General features: G+C 40.1%; 1 protein-coding gene across 4 annotated transcripts in view; it reads right to left on the reverse strand.

Moving 5' to 3' along the window:
- PUS10 (pseudouridine synthase 10) overlaps window positions 1-23,108 on the reverse strand; it is a 67,024-nt gene that overhangs the window by 15,076 nt on the left and 28,840 nt on the right. For all 4 annotated transcript variants that reach the window (XM_006122158.5, XM_006122157.4, XM_089777523.1 and 1 more), the window contains exons 5-11: window positions 21,607-21,641; window positions 16,802-16,913; window positions 14,277-14,338; window positions 10,788-10,833; window positions 6,411-6,475; window positions 5,203-5,288; window positions 645-770 (exon numbers count right to left, since the gene is read on the reverse strand). In XM_006122158.5, coding sequence (XP_006122220.1) covers window positions 645-770; window positions 5,203-5,288; window positions 6,411-6,475; window positions 10,788-10,833; window positions 14,277-14,338; window positions 16,802-16,913; window positions 21,607-21,641 — 532 coding nt within the window. The remainder of the gene's footprint in view (window positions 1-644; window positions 771-5,202; window positions 5,289-6,410; window positions 6,476-10,787; window positions 10,834-14,276; window positions 14,339-16,801; window positions 16,914-21,606; window positions 21,642-23,108) is intronic.

Here is a 23,108-nt window from a genome sequence, read left to right on the forward strand (position 1 = left end):
CACTGAAGCTGTCTGTGCACTAGATGGATCCTCAGGCAGCTGCTACAACAGACTGCTCCTTCATCTTCCTCTGGCTCCGGGCTCCTAGCGCCAATCCTTGACTCCAGTTCAACTTGCAAGATCTGAGTCCACACACTAGGCTTGACCATTCAGGCCCTAGCCATGGCTGGGAATTAAGCTCCATTCCCCACTTGATGAGTACACTCACACTTACTGCACTTTCACAAGGATAGGGTGATAAACCAATGTGTTATCTTTTTAGTAATTCTCCATCGTTAAACGGGGTATTTTGTAACGAGCATTCGTGTATTAATTGTTAAGGGAGAGATGCAGGAGTTACACACTCCTATATGTGCCTCACTGGCACGATCAGGCTCAGCTGCAGAACTATTTTAAAAGGGGTAATACTTTTATACAAAAAGTACTGTTGAATTAGTGACTGATCAGACATAGGATAGGCAATGGAAGGACCATCCAGGACAACTGAGAAGGACAAGAGCGTGGCTTTCTCTCCATGTGCATTCAATCCTCCTGTCTACTGAAGCTGGTATCCAATGGACCAGTGGTGGGGGCTGTTTTCAGAATGTGTAAGAAAAATTAACCTAACTACTATGAATTATACACACACAATACTGGACACTCACTATCTGCTTTAAATGCTGTCATTAGATGCTCTGAAATCAGCTCTTCCACTGAAGACTCCAGCTTTCGTTCTCCATCTATTATCCAGGGAGTTTGTGGTAAATTCCTTGAATATTTGTTGTACCTTCCTGTCAATAAAACAAGAACGTTGCCATTAATTCATCTGTCACAGTGGTGCTCAACCTGTGGCCCAATCAGCAAACAGGCGTGGCCTTTGAGATTTCCTCAGGGCCATTTAGGTAAATTATATATTGGGTGGCCTGGGCCCATCTAACACACAGATAGCTGCACATGCAGTCCACAATGGTAAAATGGTTGAGAACCACTGACCTAACATAATGGACTGTAGCTTTAAGTTCATGATGATACACCTGCTCCAAGGGACCAAATTAAGGCTGTACAGCAATCTGAATCCTGGAATATTTGAGGACTTGACTTGTCAACTAGGGATGTTAGATTTAGTGTAATTGAATAGTCATATAACCACATGAAATATAAGCTGTTACACGACTATTTGATAGTCCCTGGGGGCATGGCCAACAGCCTGTGCGCTCCCAGCCCCACACCCAGAGAGCCCCAGGCCACCCTGCGCTGCTGCCTCTGATACAGCTCCCCACAGACAGCTCCAAGCTCCCCGCAGACAGAGGCTGCTCTGTCTCCCACAGATCTTGGACCACCCGTGGATAGGGGCTGCTACACAAAGGGAGTGGGGGGAAGTGGCACCATGGAGCTGGTGTTGGGGGGGGGGGGAAAAAACAGCTTTTAAGCCAGCTTCCCCCCAGCACCAACTCCTTCCTGCCCCCCCCCCCCCTCACTGCCTACTACAAAGGCAGCAAGGAGAGGGGCAGACAGGTCCACAGAGCCTGCACATGCATATTTATCAGAGGGACGGGTTGGGGAAAAATGGGGGGGTGGGCAGATCTGGTGGTCATGGGGAGTCTGCTTAAAGCCAGCTCCTCACCAGCACCAGCTGCCGCTTCCCCTGCGCCTCCTTGCTGCCATTGATACAGAGGCAGCAAAGGGTGTGTGTGTGTGACTGATAAGATTAACAACTGTGTAGTGGACGATATGGTGACATGCCTATTTGTCACCTTATTGTTCTTTTTAGCAGATTGTTCGATGTAATTTGTGTATTTATTACTGCATCATATCACATTCTCTTCCTTTTAGTCTTTTTTTAATGAAATGAAATTAAATAACTAATGCCAATACACTGCTACAGTGGGTATTTTACATCTTACAGATAGGAAATTCAAATGTAGGGATTCTCCAGCAACTGTAACTTTCGCAATACTACACACCTATATTAAATCATTAAAATTAACACCATGTATTAAATACTACACAGGCACAAGGGACTTGGAGTTACAGTTGCTACGGGGATCACAATTTTGAATTTCTGATTTCTGTGCATAAATAAAATAGAGATAGGAAAATGCTAAATCGGAGCAGTTATTCTATCCATTTTGATAGCTTATATGCGCCAGAGAGGTCACAGAGCTGGTTGGAACATCATTTTATTAAAGCCAAAATGTTTTAGGGAGACATAACTGGGAGGGTCAGGAGAAGGAATGAGAGAGATATAAAGGTTAGGTCCATGGGAGACTCAAGCCAGGTGTATACTAGAGAATTAAGTCAGTTTAACTATATCAGTGAGAGTGTGAAAAATCCACCCGCCCATGCAGCATAGTTATGTTGACATAAGTCCCAAGTAGATAGTGCTAGGCTGACAGAAGAATTCTTCCATTGACTGGGGTACCAGCGCTTGGGGAGGTGGATTAACTACATGAATGGGGGAGAACGCCTTCTGGCACACCAGGTACCGTTCACACAGATGTTCTACATGGTGCAGTTTGTACCATATTAAGTGTAGACGAGCCCTCATGTTCAAGTCTCTGTGCCTCGTTCAGAGTGATTTGGGATAAAAAAAAAAAAAAAATTGCCCTAAATCAGACAGAGTAGGGACTTTGAATCTGTCTCACTCGCATCCCAATATTCTATACACCATCCCGCATGTTACCTCCAAATCACAAAAAACAGGATTCCATCAGAAAACAGACATTCCAATGCAACTCCATTTTCATGGAAACATTCAGAAAGTTTTGGTTTTATTTCAGTGCTGCCATAACAGAATGGCCTTCATCTGACCTGCTCTAGTCACAGCCTCACATTATCTTATGTTAACACGACACCCCCCACAGAACACAAGGAATGCTTCAATCAAGGAATGCCGGGAGATGGAACTGGGTTATCTAAAAGGTCTTTTCCATCTCTGAATTCTATGAGAAATAAGAGTCCATGTAACGGCAAGAACTGATTTATGAATTGCAGGGTGCAAAATCTCTACTGTAATACAGAGACTCCATCAAATTGAAATCAAGTTCATTAAAAGTGTAAGTTCAAAGCAATTATAGGTACAACACCTTTCTCTCCCCCTCCCCCAGTCAGCTTTTGTGATTTTACTATCACATTTTCCTGTTTTTAAAAGTTTCTTCCTTCCCACTTGCTCTAAAAAAACCCCCACACAAATAGATGAGGAAACTGACTAATACCACTTCTGTAGTACAGTGAAATGACTATCCACACAAGCTCTGTCAAATGCACAAAGTAAACAAAAGTTAAGAGAGAAAAATACATCTCTTTCATTTCTAAATATAGGTGTTGCTTGTAGCAATGGTTGGCCAAAACCAAGTCAGACAGGCATGATTTTCAATTTGATAATTTCCTCTTAATATTGCAATTTTTAATAAGAATGAGAAATGCAAAAGTGAAGGACCTGAAAACATCATTTACTCTCATGCACTCTCCTCTCTGGGTCAAATTCTGATTCTCATTTGCACTGCTGTAAAACAAGGGTAATACCACTATAGTCAATAGACTTTGCTCTGCTCTGGATTTATACTAGCCTAAACAGAGAACCACCCTACACAGTGTATGTGGCTGGAATCAGAGCTATCCTGTCCATAGGATGGTTTAGGGCGGCCACCCCAGAACCTATGCTTTGGGGGGGGCCTGAAGTGGTTGCCTCAGACATCCTATGGACAGGACAGTCCCCCATATTCATGTTAGCTGGGAGTCCTGGGTAGCCTGGGAAAAGTTGCCCCACAGCCTGCTAGGAATGGCTCTGGCTGGAATTACATAACAAACAAGGATACCTATCCAAAGCTGCAGGTGCCCCACCATAGGTCATAAAACCAATATGAGATCACCAGTAGAATGCCAAGCCCCTCCCTCCTCTATGTCATAGTTCAGGGCAACTGCACCTGTATTTCCCCTCATTGGTCTAAGCAATGCCAGCTACTATCAAGCTTCCTTCTAGCTACCCAGGCGTGGCCTTTCTTGGTTAGAGACATGTATCTGTAGATTTCTGACTGGCTTATTTCCAGGCTACATAGTTCCTTGCCTTCAGAGACAGGCTGCCCAAACAGAACCTTCTTGGTTTTTATTCGGAGATGGGTAGTGGGTATAACTGCTATAGTTATAAGATACCCCACAGGTCTTTCTGTGAAAGATAATATTTTAAGGGTAAAAGCGCTACAGAGAAAACATATTAAAAAAGAATCTACATGCATGCTATTAAGCTTATAAGGAACATCCCAGCCATAACTTGGATTCTCCCAGGAGTTGTCCTTCAAATCCCCATCCAGGGAGATTTCTTGTGGTTATAAGTTCATCAGAGCTTCAGCTCAGTATAAACACCCACTGCTTATGGGGCCTCACTAGACCAAGTCCTTGCAAGCCTAACCTAAGGGTTGGGGTCCTTTATATACCAAGGTCTTCTGTCCATCTGCTGAACCAGGAAGAAGGCCCTGAGCCAGTTTAAAACCAGGTTATTTATTAAAAAATCCTTTCTCTCTTGGTCCCTGGTGAATCCAATTTGAACTAGCATATGCATACCTTTGTAGGGGATGGCTTCAAAGAGCTGATAATAGAGGGGGGGAAGTACCTTAGCATTAGTAAAGAAAGTATATGTAGATCAATACAGGCAGTCCCCGGGTTACATACAAGATAGGGACTGTAGGTTTGTTCTTAAGTTGAAGCTGTATGTAAGTCGGAACTGGCATCCAGATTCAGCCGCTGCTGAAACTGATCAGTTTCAACAGCGGCTGAATCTGGACGCCAGTTCCGACTTACATACAGATTCAACTTAAGAACCCCAGGCATCCCCAAGTGAGCTGCTGCTGAAACTGTTCTCTGCCCATGGCACACAACAGTTCACTCTCCTAAGGACTAAAATGCTTTAATTTAACTGAATTCATTAGGCTCCACATAGGGCTATCTCGATGAAATTTACTAACCTATGATATGAAGAAGGCCAGACTAGATGATCTAATGGTCTCTTCCAGTGTTAAATGCTATGAAACTATGAAAGACAAGTTAAAAGTAATCTTTTTTCCTCTCTAAAGACGTTCGTTTGAACTTCACTCTTGCATATCTGTATTCTTTTCTCTTATGCTTAATAACAAGAATAATAATGAATAGCAGGAGTCCATTTGGTTACATATGAAGACTGTACAGCATTTTTCAAAGAGAATAACAGCAAGAGAAATATTTTTTTACCAGCCACAAAAATTGCACCATTTGTGCACTCAATTTCCAGAGCAGCACAGATACGCGTTGGTGACCTTGGGGGACATGGAAAATGCCTGCATATAAAGAGACATTCAAAAGACAAGCAATTTCATAACATGATGAATCATTGTAGCAAAAATTAATCTATGCAGTTGTTTCTATGTACACAAAGCACAGCTGCAATATAACAACTAAACACTGCAAGACCTCTTGCGAATCATTAAGTGAATGAACATGAAACACAAGTATAATACATTTCCAAAATGTACTTTGTTAATTTATTCTGTCAACTGATGCTATAATTTTATTTATAATACTTCAAAATATACTAGCAAAATGTATTGTGAATTTCATTATCTCTGTAAAACATACTACATCATCTGCTATTAAATCTTTGCTAGGAGGTAGGGAAAAGACCAAAGATGTACATGTAACTCTTCAAAGTGCACATCAGATAATTTCTGCTACCATGTTTCCACCTCATTTTATTATGACTCTCAAAATATTTTATATTTTTCTTAAATTCTGCACCCAAAGTCATGGAATTATGTGAGAATCTTAGCATCATTTTAAAAATAAGTAACCTTCACTGTTGCAGAGAAAAACGTGAATATACAAACTAATGCTCAAAAGCCAGAAAGCAAATAAAAACCCAAAAATGTATTTTTTTTAAATCTTTTGATGGGGGGGGGGGGCCCTCACTCATGATTTTTGAATAGCTAGGGTTGGCAATATTGCTATTGTACTATAGTATAAGTTTTAAGCAGTCCAACACAGAACACATAGTAATTTACTGCTGGTACAACAGGGGAACAGCAGTGGAATTGTGGCAATTTGATTTTGCAGTAATAAGATAAGCTTGTGCCCTTGTGGCGCAATCTAGCCCTAAATTTGCTAATCATAAAATAATCTGGGGGGAGGGAATTGTTTTCAGAATGTTCACTTCTCAATTTTGTGATCTAATTGAAACAGTGTGAGATTATTTCTTAAAAGATAATGTTAGCACATTATAATGTCGTCAAAAGTCATGCAAATGCAACATTTCCTGACCAATACATATGTATGATTACATATATCAGTAGATTTTTAACAATTAACAATGCTTGTGTATTTCCCTCAAACATTTTCCTCCCCATCTTAATTCTGTACATAAGAAGCCCAATACTAAGAAACACACAGTTTCAACGTATACTTACTTACGGAAATCCTCTTCTTTTATCTTGTCCAAAGCCTTTATAATTGCCATTCTTGTGAAAACAGACTGCACAGTGAAATGAAAAATAAAATATCTGAGTTAAGGAAATATGAGAGGTTGAAAAAAGGATGTGGGTAAGGTAATTACATCATTTTGCCTAATGAGGCAAAAAAGAACAAGTACTCTTATCAATACATACTGCGTTTTTATATTTGAAGCTTAAGTATCACATTTTCCTAGGACTGAAAGTGTTTCCAATATTTTCAACATGTGCTCACATACTTCTAATCATGATCTTAGCTCTTTAACACACATTCCCTGATGTATTCCCTGATCTTGCCGATATTTACACACATAAATAACTTGACTTGCATATGTAAAGTTACTCAACACTGGTCTCTGCAAGACTGAGGCCTAAACATTTTTAAAGTGTACTAGGAGGCTGCTCCAACTGCTCGCTACTTGCTCTCTGGCCACTTTTGCCAGAGGCTGATTATGTCAGTCGATCACACAGCAGGAAAAAAAATGTTATATATAGAGAGATGTGTAAGAAAGCACTGAAAACTCATATTAAAATCAATGGGACTTAGGCTCTTCTTTTACCCCATGTCTGATTCTAGAAGAGATTAAAAAAGACACTCATCCTCTCTCATTCTATGTTTTATGTCCAACATCCTGAGTTGAAATACTGGTGTTTGGAAGAGATGGCATGGAAAATATCACTACAAAATATGTTTTGCACCACAAATAGGTTCACAACAAAGCATAACTTTTTCCAAAAAATATTTACATGCTAGTTTCAAAAGTGCTTAAGAGACTAGAAGCACAAATCTCACTGACTTTCAAGATTTCCTATCTTAAGTTATTTAGATGCTTTTGAAAAATCCCATCCCAGATCCTTCAATGGTTCAAGGACACACAATCACTGAAGAAGCAGCCAGATAACATCTCTAACAATCTTCTTCATTCAAGAGTATAAGAAAAAATATGTAGAAGACAAACAAAAGGTCAGTGAGACTTGAGGATTCAGGCCATGATTTTCAAAAGCAGAAGCCTAATATTAAACTTGTAAGGCCATATTTAGGCACCTAAATTAATAAGGTTTCAAAAGGACCCCCTACCTCCAGGCATCTCACTGGAAACTGCTGGATGCTCAACACTTCTGTAAATAAGGCAACAAATTTAGGCTCCTATATCTGGACTATGAAGTCTATTTTCTAGTTTTTTTAAATCTTGGTTCCAATGAACATATAACAACAACAAATGTTATAGATCATTATGTACTGTTGAAATGGATGGCAGAAAGTGATGTTATGTATTGAAGACTAAATATGATTGGTCTAATGTACATCTCGGATTTTCCATGAAGAAAATGACTGTTGAGAGAGAAAACAAGCCCTGAAACACTTATGATCTTCTAAGGAAAAATATCATAACTTGCCATTGAAGTACATGACTAAGACATATTCTTTAGTTTAAATGTTTTTTAAAACAGAACTCCACTTGGATCTATTATCACTGAAGTGATATTCTTGGGTGCCTGCTCTGAACACCATCAGGTGAGTAAAGCACAAGGCAAGATAGGTGACTCATTCACCACGCACATGTGCTCGCTGGGGATTTGTGCACACAGATCCGGTAGGAAAGACAAATATCAAGCAGGGAAGGTGCAAGTCTGGGTTCAATTCCCTGCTCTGACAAAGGCTTCCTATCTGATCTTGGATAAATCACTTAACTCCCTACCATAGACCCGGGCTATTTCAGAATAACTCTTCTTATTTTGAAACAACAAGGGAGACATCTTACTATATTTTGTAAAAGCATGCAGTTATAGGTAATGAACAAATAAAACTGGCAAAGTTAATTTACTTCAGAAACGTACGCTTAATCTCCCTCTCTCTGGGTGCAAAATAGTCATCTGCCTATGTACTTTCAATTTGCCGATCTCCATGGTATCTAGGCTTGGTCAGACATACACTTATCTAAAAATGAAATTTTCCCTCTGCTTCTAGGTGCCTTCCAAGTCATGCTGTCAGCTACACTGTAATAGCCAGAATGCGTCATTTTGGGATGTCACAACTACTCAGGACTAGTAAGGTAGAATATGCAGCTGGCCTATAGGGATTCAGGTAAGTTATTGTAATAATTGAATAATGAGTTTCTTTGTTACAGGCAGTCCCCGGGTTACGTACAAGATAGGGACTGTAGGTTTGTTCTTAAGTTGAATTTGTATGTAAGTCGGAACTGGTACATATTGTAGGAGAAACTCTAGCCAAACATTTCTCCAGAGCTCAGTTTTATTCTCCCACACCTCACTTCCCTCAGTCCTTTATTCTCAAGCTGAGGTGTCTACTGAGAAAAGCCGCTCCGCGTCTCCCTGGTATGCTGGGGGGAGCGCTAGCTTCGCGTCTCCCTGGTCTGCTGGGGGCAAGCAGCTAGTGCGGGGTTACCTCACCCCGTTTGTAAGTAGGGATCCGATGTAAGTCGGATCCATGTAACCCGGGGACTGCCTGTATTTCCTATCTCAAAGATATACAGGCTCTTAGCAAAATCCTTTTGGGTGGTATTTTAAAAATATTTTCAGTTCAAGTAGTCTCATTCAGTTTCCTGCATTGTGTTACCACCAGAGATTGTTTGGTGAATATTTTTTCCTCTGATTTTTTTTTTTTTTAAACCAAATACTCTTCAATTTTTTTCAAATTTTTTTTTTCATTTTTTAAGTCTAATAAAATGAATGTATTGTAGTTTTCAGTTGCTGAAAAATCTAAGTTTTTGGTAAAAATATCCATTTAATTGAAAAGCCTTTTTACATTAAAAAAAGTCTGAACAGAACATTTTTGCCCTGCTCTAAAAATTACTTTCATCCACTTGCAATAGCTCAGCTCCTCACATGCAAGTGACTTTTACAGAGGAATGTTTAAGGCTTCTCATAGAATGTACAGTTACACAGACAGATGCCAATTCTTGCATCTCTTAAATAATATTTGGCTATGTTGCATCTTTGGCACAAAAGGCAGGTCCTGCTCCCTGCAGACACAGAGCCGTGAGAACACAGTGGAATCTGTGTGCTTCACTGTACGGCAGGAGGAGAAGAGGAGGAGGAGATGGAAAGCCCACACAGGATCTGCCTTCCTGGTGCTTCATGGGTGCTACTTTCACGCCATTCTAGGGATGAGTTTAAGACTGGGCTGAGGAAAGGTGGATTCAGTGGCTATTGCCTTTGTTGGGTGGTGTGCAACAGTTGTGAGTGCTAGTGCAGCCCTTGTGATCTTGTATTAGACTGGAAGCAGCTCTGCTATGAAGCACAAAGCACATTTAACTTGGGCTGTATCCTAAAGAGAGCATTATACTGTGTATATGAAAGACCTGAATTCATGGTTGGACTAAAGCCCACCCTTGTGACATAGACAACAGGAGCAGAAGAAGTTGTGACAAGTCAATAATGCTAAAGACCACAAAACTTTACTGAATAATTATGACACAAGGAGATGAAATCAACATTTTTCATTAAGAAAGTGACATTTCATCTGAGGATTTCATTTCTGAGGGACAAGTAAAATGCATACCTCATCTCTGTAAAAGAGTAAGGCATTAAATGCCTTCTCTGTGCATTAAGGAAAAAGCTTGTCCTGAGAGACTTCTGAGCTGCCAAACCTGAAGAGAAAACCTGGCAGCTATGGCTCGTTAAACTGCTAGGAGGCAGATTTGAGAACTGTGCCTTCTATAAAGAAGAGAGCATAAAAAGGAAGCAGTCTAGTCTTCTCCTAACCCACAGACTAGATCCAGACTTTGGCTAGGGAAGAAAGGAAAATCTGAAGAATTATTTGCCTCTCTTGTATTTAGGACTATACCAGTTCTCAGAGACTGCAACCATGGTAAGATCTCTTATTATTTCTTTCACCAGTTGGATTAAATGAAAGAAAACTGCTCTGCTTATGTTTTGTTTCATTAGGAATAATGACCAGAGGAAAATGCTCTAGAACCAAATGATCTTTCCCCTTTTGTTAAGGCTAGATTCTCTTTTTTTAGCCTGATTTTAGCCACATCCCTGATAGACACTAAGTAATGCTTCGGTTACACTGACTTTTTTAAGGTATCCAAAGTACATTTCTGTAATATTGGAAATGTTTTTTTAAATGATAGCTCTCTTGCTGAAGGTCTGGGAATGGAGTCCTTGGCCATCCTAAATAGAAGAGATGATGAGAGGTGAATGAATAAAAGACAGCATCTGAAACCACTAGAGAGCCTTTCAGAAGTAGGGGGGGAATAGGCATTAAAGTAATGACTGAATTTCAAGAAACCTTCCTTTATTTTAACAACTGACATGAGAATTCTGATCCCTGAAGTATGATGCTGATGACAGTTATGGGATTCTTACCTGTTTATTTTTTGCTGGCTTGAAACAGTCTGGACATACTGTGGCTCTAAAAAGAAACAGAAATTTAATTGATATAATTACTTAAATAAATGACTTATCAAAATGAAGATACCCAGGTACCAGACCTAATTTTTGAGCTGCAATGCCTCACACTTTGTGTCTCTATAAACTCTCCAACTGTGGGATGAAGTTAAGATTTTTCAGTCTTAAATTGAAGGCAGAAGGTGCCAGTCTATTTGATCTACATAGACTAAACTCTTATTATCCATGGAGCATATATAACACGTAGTGGTTGTGCAAACCTCTCCCATTTTGACTCCTAACCATGTCACCCAGTTTAGCGTTGAAATAAGCAAGTGGGTGGGGAGTTCAGTCTCTTTTGACCTTTCTTGTGAGACCACCAACAAAGACGACTGACAATATTTTGCACCTTTGCAAGATGAACTGACTTCCCTAACTCTCTATTGGTCCTTTTCCTGTTACTAACTCATGGATCATGGCTTAAAATGTGACATATTGATTAGTGGTGTCCCTATACACCTCTGAATGCTATTACTGAACAGGAAAAAAACCCCAGTCTATGGTCAGAAAGATAACAACAGGCCAGATGAGATTGTTGAAATTCTTTCTAACACTCCTAAAAGGAAACTAGCATATCTAAGACTACTTTAGGGTAAAACAAAACTGGTTGTAACAGCAGATCCCCTGTGACTTCCTACACAGGCTATTTGTGGGAGATAACAAAGCACACTAGTTTCCTTTTTCCAGAATTTAAATAATCATTTAGTTTCCAAGTACAAGTTAACAAAAACAAGTTGAATGTTTCACTCCAAACCACAGAGCATGACACACAAAACCGAACACTCACACACCTTCTGCAGGTGTTTACACAGCAGCAGGATGAGAGGGGACAGAAGAGACAGTAATGGCTGTTTCTAAAACACTTCTCTAAAGGGTGTGTCCATTCGGACAGCTCAAAAATCCAAACCCATATTTTACCATGTTCTCTATTACTGAAACTGAGACAAAGAGCCTGTTTAGGGGACTCAGCATGTGACCAAAGGCCACGGGGCGTTGAAGGACCATTCCATGCTCAAACAAGAACCTACTTTCTCATCACACCAAAAAATTCACTATCAGTTTTAAACCCTGATAAGTAAGGCATCACATTTTACCACAGTCATATTAGAAATAATCTGAAATACATTAGCATAGAGCCCTCCCCAGACACAGCCCTCTGTCTGAGAACACTTGCATAAGGAGAATTATCACTTGAGAAAGTTCTCTGGGTTACTGGCCATAGCACACCATATTGTATTATCTACATGTCTCAACCACAGCTCTCCAACCTAGCTGCACTGAGAAAGCAAATTGAGGGGTCTCCTTCCTGAACCAAAACCCTTTGTGGTGCTGGATGAAATTTGGGAATAAAGATCTCAAAGTTGCTTTCTCCCCCCGTCTCCTCTCCCCAACTACATTATCCTGCTAGGCTGCTAACTTGTCCTGTACAAACATTTTCAAAAGGTTGACCAACACACAGAGCAAGTAAGATGGGAGGACAGAAAACAGGAAAAGGGAACAAGAAGACTGGGGATGAAGAGGTAGGGTTGTGGGGGATAAATAAGGACAACGAAATACAAGGCCTGGAGTGTACCACAGCACTGTCTTGCCAGCAGGACTCCATTTGCCATCAGTTAGAATTGTGGGCTTCCCCTCCAGATCACAGAAAGCTGACCAGGGAGGCAAATAAAGGAACGTTGATTCTTCCCTGATCCCCCGGGTCATTTTCTAATGTGAAATTCTCTCAGTAAGAGAAGACACTCTTGTAGGTTACCAGATGATTTCAAAAAAATACTGGACAGATTTGATCTCAGATGCGAGTGGGGAGCGGGGCTGGCTGGGAAGAGGTCAGGGGGAGTGGGGCTGGCCAGAGAAGATCATGGTGGGGAGGGAAGAAGGGAAGATATGGCCAGCAGGGCTGGCTGGGAGGGGATTGGGGGGAGTGGGGTTGGCTGGGGGTGGGGGGGGGAGAACCGGCCGAGAACAGGGCTGGCTGGCAGGGGGTCCGGAGGAGCCAGGCTGGCCAGGGGATATGGGGGAAGGAACTGGCTGGCGGGAAGCAGGGCTGGCCGGGAAGGGGTTGAGGGAAGCAGGGCTGGCCAGAGGGGAACCGGGTGGCGGGGGGCGTGGCTGGCCCAGGCGCATACAGATCCCGGGGTGCTGCCCATCCCATGAATGGTCCCAGCGGGGCGCACGGGTGAGTCCAGCCCCAGGGATTCCATCCCGCCCCCACCCTCCTCCTCTCTACTGTGTAGTTGCGTACTGCCTGGCTGGTAGACATGCTCACACAGCATGAGCGCGTCTACCAGCCAGGCAGTACGCAACTACATACTGATACTCATGATAATAATAAAACGTAATTAGAAAATACCAGACATTTATACGTCCGGTATTTTATAAATTTGTTTCCCAGACAGAAAACTCAAGTACCGGACTATCAGGTTCATAACCAGACACCTGGCAACCCTCTCTCTTGTAAGAGAGATGTGGGAAGGGTACAGCTAGTGGGCTGCAATAAAGTGACAAATTATGCACTTGGAAGAGAAAGTGACAGCCAATTGGGGCAGAACCAGATGGAACCAGATCTGAAAGGCCAGAGACATGCTCTAGTTTCTGATCTTGAGGACAGCAGCTTCCAACTGTCAGTATCCTGATCAGAGAAGTTGTATGGGAAGGCTCTTTCATGTGCTGATTTAACACCTACTAGGGGCATGTCCTGCCAAGCTGCCTGAAGCACTAGCTTTTGGGGAAAAAAAAGCAGGAACACCATTTTCTTAGAACATGCTTCCTTTAGCTATTAAGGGATATGACTAGATAGTATCCAGAGTTCCAGAAACACTGGATTTCTTTGCAAGTCGGAAAAGGATTTCTATGGCAGCTACTCTGAAGAGCAAGGCCAAAAGTAATTATGTAGATGTTCCGTGGCTTTTTTTAAAGTCTTGTTTTTAAGTGAAACTAACTCACTTCTGATCCCTCCCTACATATCCAAATCCCCAAAACAAACAAAACATTTCAGCATTATATATGTTAAAAACCCATCAGTTTATGTTTACAAATTATCAAAAGTACTTCACAAACCATGTAAACTTATCAATTACTTTAATATTAACAGTACAAATGGACCTAAATCAAATGCCTGCCCTGACAGCAATGGGTGAAATCAAAATTCAAGATCCACATACTAACAGACATTAAGGTTGACAAACCACATCCAAACATTTCGAAAGTTTAGGCTGTTTGGATTTGGTGTGCAGATTGACCCCTTAGAGAGACCTTAGATTTAAACTGCAAAAAGGAACCAGGATTTGGGATCTGAATTTAGATCCAATGCTAAATCACAAATACTGGAAACACAGCACTTGCTACAGACAAATGAACAATGTTGCACAATATGAAGATAAAGATCTTGCTGTTTGTATTGCAACTTACAGGAAATGGCAATCCTCATCAGTTTCCGGGTGAGCAAAGACCACACTCACTTCGAACAAGCTCTAAGACATAAAAGAACAGTAACAGTTTTCTTTTACTAAGTGCTAGCAATTTATTAACCACATGTGTAACAAGTGTTTCAAGGATCCTCATTGATACATTCATTACAAGAAAACAGTGAAGGAGAAGAAAAAGATGGAATTGCTGCATAAATGGGACAACTTTTAAATGAGTTACCGAGAAGCCATTTCAGCAATGTACAGGTTGAACCTCTCTAGTAAGGCAACATCCATGGTCCAGCATGATTTTAGTTAGCCAGATATCCACTTATCATGGGTGCAGCCAAGCTTCCAGCAGTCCTGTAAGGTTTGTTTACAGCCACTAGTCTTGGCTTTCAGTGTTCTGTGCTGTTATTTAGCTCCAATTTACCCCAAATGTCTTCTAAGAGCCCAGTAAGCAGTGAAAGTGTTGGTAATGCTGCTAGACAATATTGACATCCTGTGCTTTGGCAACTTCTCTGGTTCCGCACCAGTCAGGTCTTGACAGTCCGGACTAGAGAAAGGTTCAATCTGTATCATAAAACTTATATAGCGCTCAATCGTCTCAAAGAACTTTACAAACTATTTTATATGATGCAAGTCATATAATAGATATCAGCTCCATTCTGTACAACTAGCACAGAGAGAGAATAACATCCCAAAGCCTAAAAAGGCTTTAAAGGATTAGCTCTTTCATTGGTAAATGTCAGTAAGACACTGATTTCATTTGTACATACACAAATGAATGCAAAAACTATTTCCATCAGTAACAGAAATGTACAAATAGGTAAAATGAGCAAAATGATGCTTGAGAATATATTAGTTTAGGATATTAAATTTGCATATTTTGACATGTGATGTTGACAATTTGTGTTCTAACAGTTCCAAAGCTTAAGTTTTTTTTAGTCAGCCATTAAATAATAGTCTGATCTTTCCGCTGTCTGACCTCTTCCATAATTTCCTGCAAATGTAAAAAATTAAACTGCTTAAAAATGCTTAAAATAAGCACTAATATTATCAGCCAAAATTATATTTAACACACCAAATTCTGCCAACCCTATCTATTATGGTCACTACGCCTAGCAAACCATGGGGGGAAAAAACAGACAAGTAAACCTTCTGAGCAGTTCATTACAGGATGACTGGATGCCTTTAAGCCATAAAAGACCATGTGGTTTAGTGGATTGACAACAGAACTAGGAACTCTGGAGTACTCTCTGTCTCCAGCTCCCATGAAGTATCCACCAGGCTCTTGGCAATGGAGAAGGGGTCACTGCTGAAGGCAGCATACACTTCTGTATAGAAATGGCAGGTCTTTGGTGCAGGACCAGACCAACAGTTTGATACCCTTGCCTTCTAGTATGTCAGCCTCAGCTCTTCGATCTTTGAACAACACTGATACATGACCTGTTTGTAACCCTTCTCCAACATGCCATGAAAAATCTTCCTGCAGGTATCAAAGTTCTGATGGCTGGAACAGGCTCCATAGAACCAGCAAATCCATCAACTCCAGTGTATCTGCATGGAGCTGCCAGAGAGTCAGCAGGAAAAGTGCAATTTGAGCTCTCCAAACTGAATAAACGAGTAGAATTTCAAAAACTCCTGTTTCTTTAAAGGCGTGGATGCCTATGTACTTGGCTGCAGGGCAGTGGAGTTCAAACTGCTGATCTGAGCAGTCATGATGGGCATTGTGGGCACCTCCTGGAGGCTATTTATAGTAACATAAGCAAGGGCAATATCTACAGTGTTACTGCACTGATCTAACTTTGCTGTGAAAAGCACTATACCTCTCATCAAGGGATTTTTATTTTGTTGCCATAGCAGGGGAGTTTACATTGGCAAGAGGAGCACTGATGTGTATACACTTGTACAGACTATTTGTTTGTCCTGTTACATTCCAGCTCAGCTTTCCCCTTGATATTTTTATACCCACTGCCTCTTCTTGTCCCCCTCCCCCACACTCCCTATTTTTTTCCTTCTTCCTAACCCCCTTTCTTCCTTATTTATTTTAGTTCTGGACATCTAACACTCTGGTCATCTGAAGAAATGGGCTGTGCCAGGAAAGCTCATGATACCATCTACATGTTTTGTTAAAGTGCTACCAGACTACTTGTTGTATTTTAAGTTAGAACTGTGTAAGGCAGACAAGGCCTTAGATAACATTTTAATGGTACACTTATGACTATAGGGACTCTGTTTATGGGCTCTAAAAGGTCTCTTGCTATCTTTAAAGTTTAAAGAAGTTTATGTCTATATGCCATGAGTAAGAAAATACTCCTATTCTTTCACTCTACCTGCTAATTTGCATAAAAACTACCTTTTGCCTTGTTTACTCTAGGATTTACTTTAGATAGCTATCTTGAGGTAAAAAAGCACACTTTTTTTTCCTAGACAAAACCAGTGAAAGACTTCTCTAATTAGAAACTATTAATGTTATGAGTAAGCTATCTAAATGCAGGAAAAACAACTTTATTACTCATACAACACCTTGCCATCAACAGGAACACCCAACTCCTCCGAGAACAAAGGATGAATAATCCACTTGTATGCATCTTTCAGCTGAACAATATCCTCTTTTGCCAGAGACAGGCCCTGTTTTCTGAATCATAAAAAATAAACAATGAAAACTTGTACATGAGTCAAACAATCATATCTCTGACATTTTATGCTAAAAATAAATGACCAGTCGTATAAAATTATTTTTATTATCATATAAAATTTCAGTATAAACAGGAGAAAACTATAAAGTGTACAGAACATGGTGTGAAGGACACGGGGCTGCTCTGAAATAATTTATTAATACAATAATCAGACAAGTTTATGGTAAGGGACATTTACTATGTCTATATTAAAGATGTTACGGACTAGTCAGCTATCCGATAAACATTTGCTTATCAGATAGTCAAGATGACTAATCGATTCCCCACCTCCTGCTGCCTCTATCAAATAGAGGTTGCAAAGGGGAGGGTGAGATGGGGTACTTCAAAGCGGCAGTGCTGCATGGAGCCCGCACCAAGCTGTGTGTGGTGCTGGCACTTTGAAAGGTAGAAGCAACAGATTGGGGCAACAGATTCTCTCACATGGACCTGGCTGAAGAGTCCTTCCTAGACTCCCATTATGAAAGGTAGAATGTGAGGAATGACATAAAAGAAATGAGAGTAGACGTGACCTTTAGTTGTTTTAATTTTTTCCCCTCTTATTATGCTTTATTCCTGCTGTTAAAATTAAATAATACTTTGATTTAAGAAAGCCATCTAGTTCCTGGTCACAAACTCCTACTGGAAAGAACTGAAGGTGCCAAACTTAGTCAAATATGCTGCAATGAGCACACAGTATGTGAGGTAATATAGTCCCAGGACTAGTCTAAGAGCAGGAGAATCACCCACCCAAATAATTAAGGGCAGCAGAAAGTGTACTTAAACAAAAATGGCAAAAATATTAAGAGAAAACTAGGCATGCTTTTTTCAGACCAACAATCCGAAAGCTTATATAGGGAGAAACCCTTCCCACACAAGTAGCACATGTCATTAAAAAATAAAAACAGCATTCCCCTAGCACAAATGACAGGACAATTTGCTAAAAACCCATCCCTTCCTTATAGGAGCTCACTGTGAAAGCTTCTCTAATTCTGATTTAACAATAAAAGGATGCTTTTAAAGATTAATAACTTACTTTTAAAGCCAGCATTAAAGTAGGATAGAAATTGATTTTTCACCTCTAATTCAGAGTTCCTATATTGCCAATATCTCAAAAGGTCTCAAAACTAACCTAATCATTGCATTAGAATTTCTGGTTAGATATTTTAATAGCTAGTACAACTGCATCCATAGTTTTTGTACCCTGTTCACTTAACAATACTTTGCTGGAGATAACTCAATTATCTTATAAATTTATTCACAATTAATGTGATCCTTATCACATTCAAAAGACTTTTCCCCAAATTATCAGATATTATTAACTTACTGAAGATACTTTAGCTATTAGTATAATTTGTTCATGTCCCCATGTAGTTACATTATTGAGAGAATTTTAGAACATTTAGAACCAGCGTCTCATCCAATGGGTAGACTTATTCATCAGTCTATCAGAATGCAACTAATCAGTATCAAACTATACCTGTTAATCATAATTTTTTCACCATGTTCTAGAAAACACTGTGAATCAGCTAGTCATTGAAGATAAATCCATTAACTTAAACCCTATGTTCTTGAGAACTGTACAATTAAAAATTGTATATTGACACAAAGTATATGAAAAGCCACATTATAATTTTGTTAGTACTTTTCACAATACTAAAAATTAAATGGAGCAATCATGAAAACACAAATGAAATTGTGTACCTTCAAACTAAGTGTGCACTAACTTAAACTAACTTCAAAAATTGAGATTGCTGGGAAATGCAGGACTTGTGGATTCCTCAAGAAATACCAAACTTTTATTCCAAATGACTAGTTTATAACCTCTCCTTACTCAGGTGAACAGCAACAAAGACATTACCATCTCATAGTAATACAATGGTTGATATTAAATGAATTAATGGACTTAGTCCTGTCTGTAGTTACCGAGTGTTATTAAAACATTATATTCTTTGGTACTTTGGTTGGCAGTCTAAGGGCCTGTCTACATAGAGAGCTGCACCAGAATAACTATTCTTGATCATTCCATATGTGGTTGTTCTTCCTCTGGAATAAAAGTGTCAAATTAGTTTAGTTCATTCTGGACATGGAGGGCACTCATATTCCAGAATTAAAACATCCACACATGGAGTTAATCAAGAGTAGTTATTCTAGAATAACTTCCCATGTAGATAAACCCTAAGACACAGCAGCGAGGCTGTGAAGGAAAGCTTTAACTGCTTGTGCTATACTCCTTTTAAAGAGAATTTAGTGCTTGCAAAAAGTTCTGGAACAAGAGGCTTGGAGGTGAAATTACTTCGATTTAGTCACAGAACGGGTATAGGATAGACAACTGTGCATGCTTCCCTTCACAGTCACACGAAGCTGTTTCTGCTCTTCTCTAGAAAGAGGAACAGATACGTCAGTCTCTGACAGTTCAATCCTCAGCTACTTAATCAAATGTGGTGGTGGAGTCAGTCTACTGGGAACCAAACCAACTATTGGTTCTTTGCCATAAGCTAATGGTGATAGTTTTGGCCACTACTGATCTGAGCTGGATCTGAAGTGGTGACAAAGTGAAAGGCTCGGTTAGCCTATTATGAATGTACCATCACTCTATCTACTTGACAGACTGAGAACGTCGGATTCCAGTGATGCCAGTTTGGTGATTTTCATGAGCACTATGGGTTGAAACTCTTTTAACTGGGATTCTCTGGTCTGGCACAGCGAGCTCATGGCGGGGCGACCCAGCCGTGGTAGTGGGGCTGCCTCGAGGGGTTGGGAGACCTCGCATGTGGCTGCCCAGCGGGGCTGGGAGCAACAGTAGCTCAGGGGGGAAGGAATCCACAGCATGTGCAGCTGCCCATGGAGTCCTGGAACTCCAGTGCAGCACACATTAATTTCAAAACACTACATTGAATGAATAGCCCACAACCCAACTCAGAAGCATTGTGCTAGAGATGCTGCAATCAAAATGAAAATACTGAACTAGATACATCCAATTTAGGGGCAAATACAGGATGTGCACATGCCAAAGCTGAAACGATAACCTTTTGCAAATGCTTGGCATCCATCTAAGTAGTAGCCTTCATATCAAACTTGCAAAAGCAACTACTTGCTTGCTCTGTTGCTCAAGTACCAGGATGCTGAAGGGTGCTTGCCAACAAAAGGATGAAAGCAAATGAAACAGTTGAATATCCTTGTTTACAACATCAGATAATTTACTCCCTGGCTTTGTGTTAATTTTGAGTACTCCTAAGTATCGGGGACCATGGAGGAGGGAGAATCTTGGAGCACAGCCCCAGAGAGATTGCAGCTGTTTGCTAGCAAGGGTGCTTTCTCTCTGTTAAAGCGCCTGTCAAGTGAATCCCTTTGTTTTCATACACATGAGAAATACAATATTAATCATTTGCTCATAAATTTCTCTGTATCAGTGGCCCAATATTCTAAACCAGGCATGTCGAACTGGCATTTGGAGGTCCACATGCGGCCTGATCTAAATTTTTTGTGGACCACCAGAACATTTTTATAAAAGAATGAAGTGCGGCCCACTGGCCGCTGGGAGCACATGGCCGAGTGCCTGCTCACGACCAGTCAGGCCGCTCTGTGCACGTGCTCACAGCCGGCTGGCGCTCTGCACTAGGATCTCCAGCAGGCACTCACAGCTGGCCAGGCCACTCTATACACGTGCTCATGGCCGGCTGGGTGCTCTGTGCTGGGTTCTCCAGGAGGCACTCTCAGCCAGCCGGGCTGCTCTACGCACACGCTCATGGCCAGCTGGTCCACTCAGCACTGGGCGCTGCAGCAGGTGCTCACAGCTGGCCACTGTGCTCACACTGCCCCAGCGCCTCAGGCAGCACGTCAACTCCAGGACCCAGGCATTAGTTTGGGGGGAGCTGGCTCTGGGGGAACGGAGGGAGATTGAGTTAGAATGGGGGGTATGGAAGTGCCTAGCTCTGTGGGAGAAGAAGGGGTTATTTTGTTAATATTTTGTTATTTATTTATTCCCAAATAAAATCACAAGATGTATATTAATTTTATATCAATAAATGTGAATTTTTTGCAATTGCATGAATAATTATTTCTTTATGCAAAATCTCAAACTTACAAAGTATCTGAAATTTTCAAATAAGCCTGTTTTATTTGATTAATCATGGTCTATACTTGTTTTTATTTCAACAAAACAAGTTGTGTGTCATATTCAAATATAAAAGTACCTTAAATTTATATTGAAATTAAAAAAATATGTAAAATTAATTTTTAAATTATTTAATATAAGCAAATAATTTTACACCTCAAATTATTGTAATAATATAAAATATACCTAAAACCTAATCTATAATAATAAATAACTATGAGTTTCCGTCAAAGTACATTTTCTTTGGTGGCCTTAGGGTTGCCTGGCTTCTGGTACTGGTGCCTTCTGCCAGACACCTAAAAATCCTTTTTTTTTTGCTCAACAAAATTTTTTATTTTTTGGTCAAACCATCTGGGAATCGTAGGTGGCCTATGGCTATCAGTTTTCATTTGTGCTACCCTCAGTAGGCTTCAAGTTTGACATGCCAGTTCTAAACTAAGAAGTACCTCATTACTCTTACTCTGAAAAAAGTTATAGAAATATCTCCTCATTCACTAAATCCAGTACACTCTGGTAGAAATACTATAAAACATACTCACCCCATTTCCTCTTTTACCAGCAGCCAGGCAGCATGCTATAGGCCAGCAGCCACAAACAGGAAGAGAAAAAAATGCAAGTGAAATCAAGCTTCAACAACATTCAATCAAATTATCAGATGTGCTGTTATTACAAACCATTTTTTTCTAAAGGGAAACTAATGTTTGCAAAGTCAAGAATTTCCAGATAACTATTAAGAGATTAAACACTTTCATTTTGCTTTGGAACTGAAAGAATAAAGCAGGGGTAAACCCTCATTCTCATGGGTTTATCATCAGATTTTTTAAAAGAGATTATCGTTTTTTACAGTATTCCCTCTTTGCAGGAGTAGTCCCTGTTATCTAAGTATGAGCTTTCCCCTGCTTACTGTCCCCAAAAACATAACCAATAACGAACTCTTATCTCCCCTGAGGCAAGCACTCAGAAGCTAAGGTAATTTTTTTTTAGTTGGATCAATTTTCACGATGGCTACTGGAAATCTATGGGGGGAATTTTAACAAATGCTGCTTTGAGATTTTATCCCAATTTTTAAATTAAAGTATGCATGAAAACTGTACATACTTCTAAAATCTTTCACCCAAAATATATTATTTTAAAAGGAGCGCTTTTTTATAACAATGAAATAAGTGATTTTATGGCAGTCAATCTGGAATTCTTGAATACAAAGTACACAATATTACAGGTCAGACAGTGGAAGAACTAACACATGAAAACCAAAATCCAGGTAGATCACAATGGCCTAGTAGTCAAAGAAGAAACACTAGAAAGTGAGCATTATATTCCTATGTTGATCTAATGTTCTACTGTTTCGCTAATGATATTCTCCATTTTCTCTGACCATGATATTTTATAAAACAATTTATGTCTGTTCCTGAGCTGGTCTACCAAGCCACTCCTTTCACCCTCATGTACTTCTTGTTTGAAAACTGATTTTAACCCAATATCTACAATAATTAAGTTAATAATTTTCATCTTTATCGCTAACATTTTAGATGACCAAAATAATCAGCTACCAACGTGTGCATGTCTTAATCCTATTCCTGATATCTCAAAGCCCTCTATTTTGTCCCTCCCACCCTTACTTGTTGTGAGGCATCTTTCGTAAAGAATCTAGCACACTTTGGTGCGCTGTATAATACAGGGCAAGAGGCTGGCCTTCTCTGATTTCAGACACTTCTGTTGAAATTAAAAATCTTCATTTGCCATAAAAAGCAGTAAAATCTTTGAGATTATACAGACTTTCTGTACTGAGAGTTTTTGGCAGCCTTCATTTTTCATGCCCCCTAATACTGTGCATTCACCTTCTAGCCCAAGGTTAGATGGGCAACAAAAAGGTCATTAAGCCCTCAACCATTAAACACTAACTCAATAAAAACAGTGAAGTGATGAGGATGCTGTAACACCTTTAACCTGCTTGAATAAAGTAGGTTTGGATTTGCTCATGGCTAAAAGCTATATATGTTGGCGCATAAAAGTAAACCTGGATTCATACGATCTGAACAGA

Source organism: Pelodiscus sinensis, chromosome 3, assembly GCF_052426305.1.
Source record: "Pelodiscus sinensis isolate ZL-2025 chromosome 3, ASM5242630v1, whole genome shotgun sequence".
Lineage (NCBI taxonomy): Eukaryota > Metazoa > Chordata > Testudines > Trionychidae > Pelodiscus > Pelodiscus sinensis.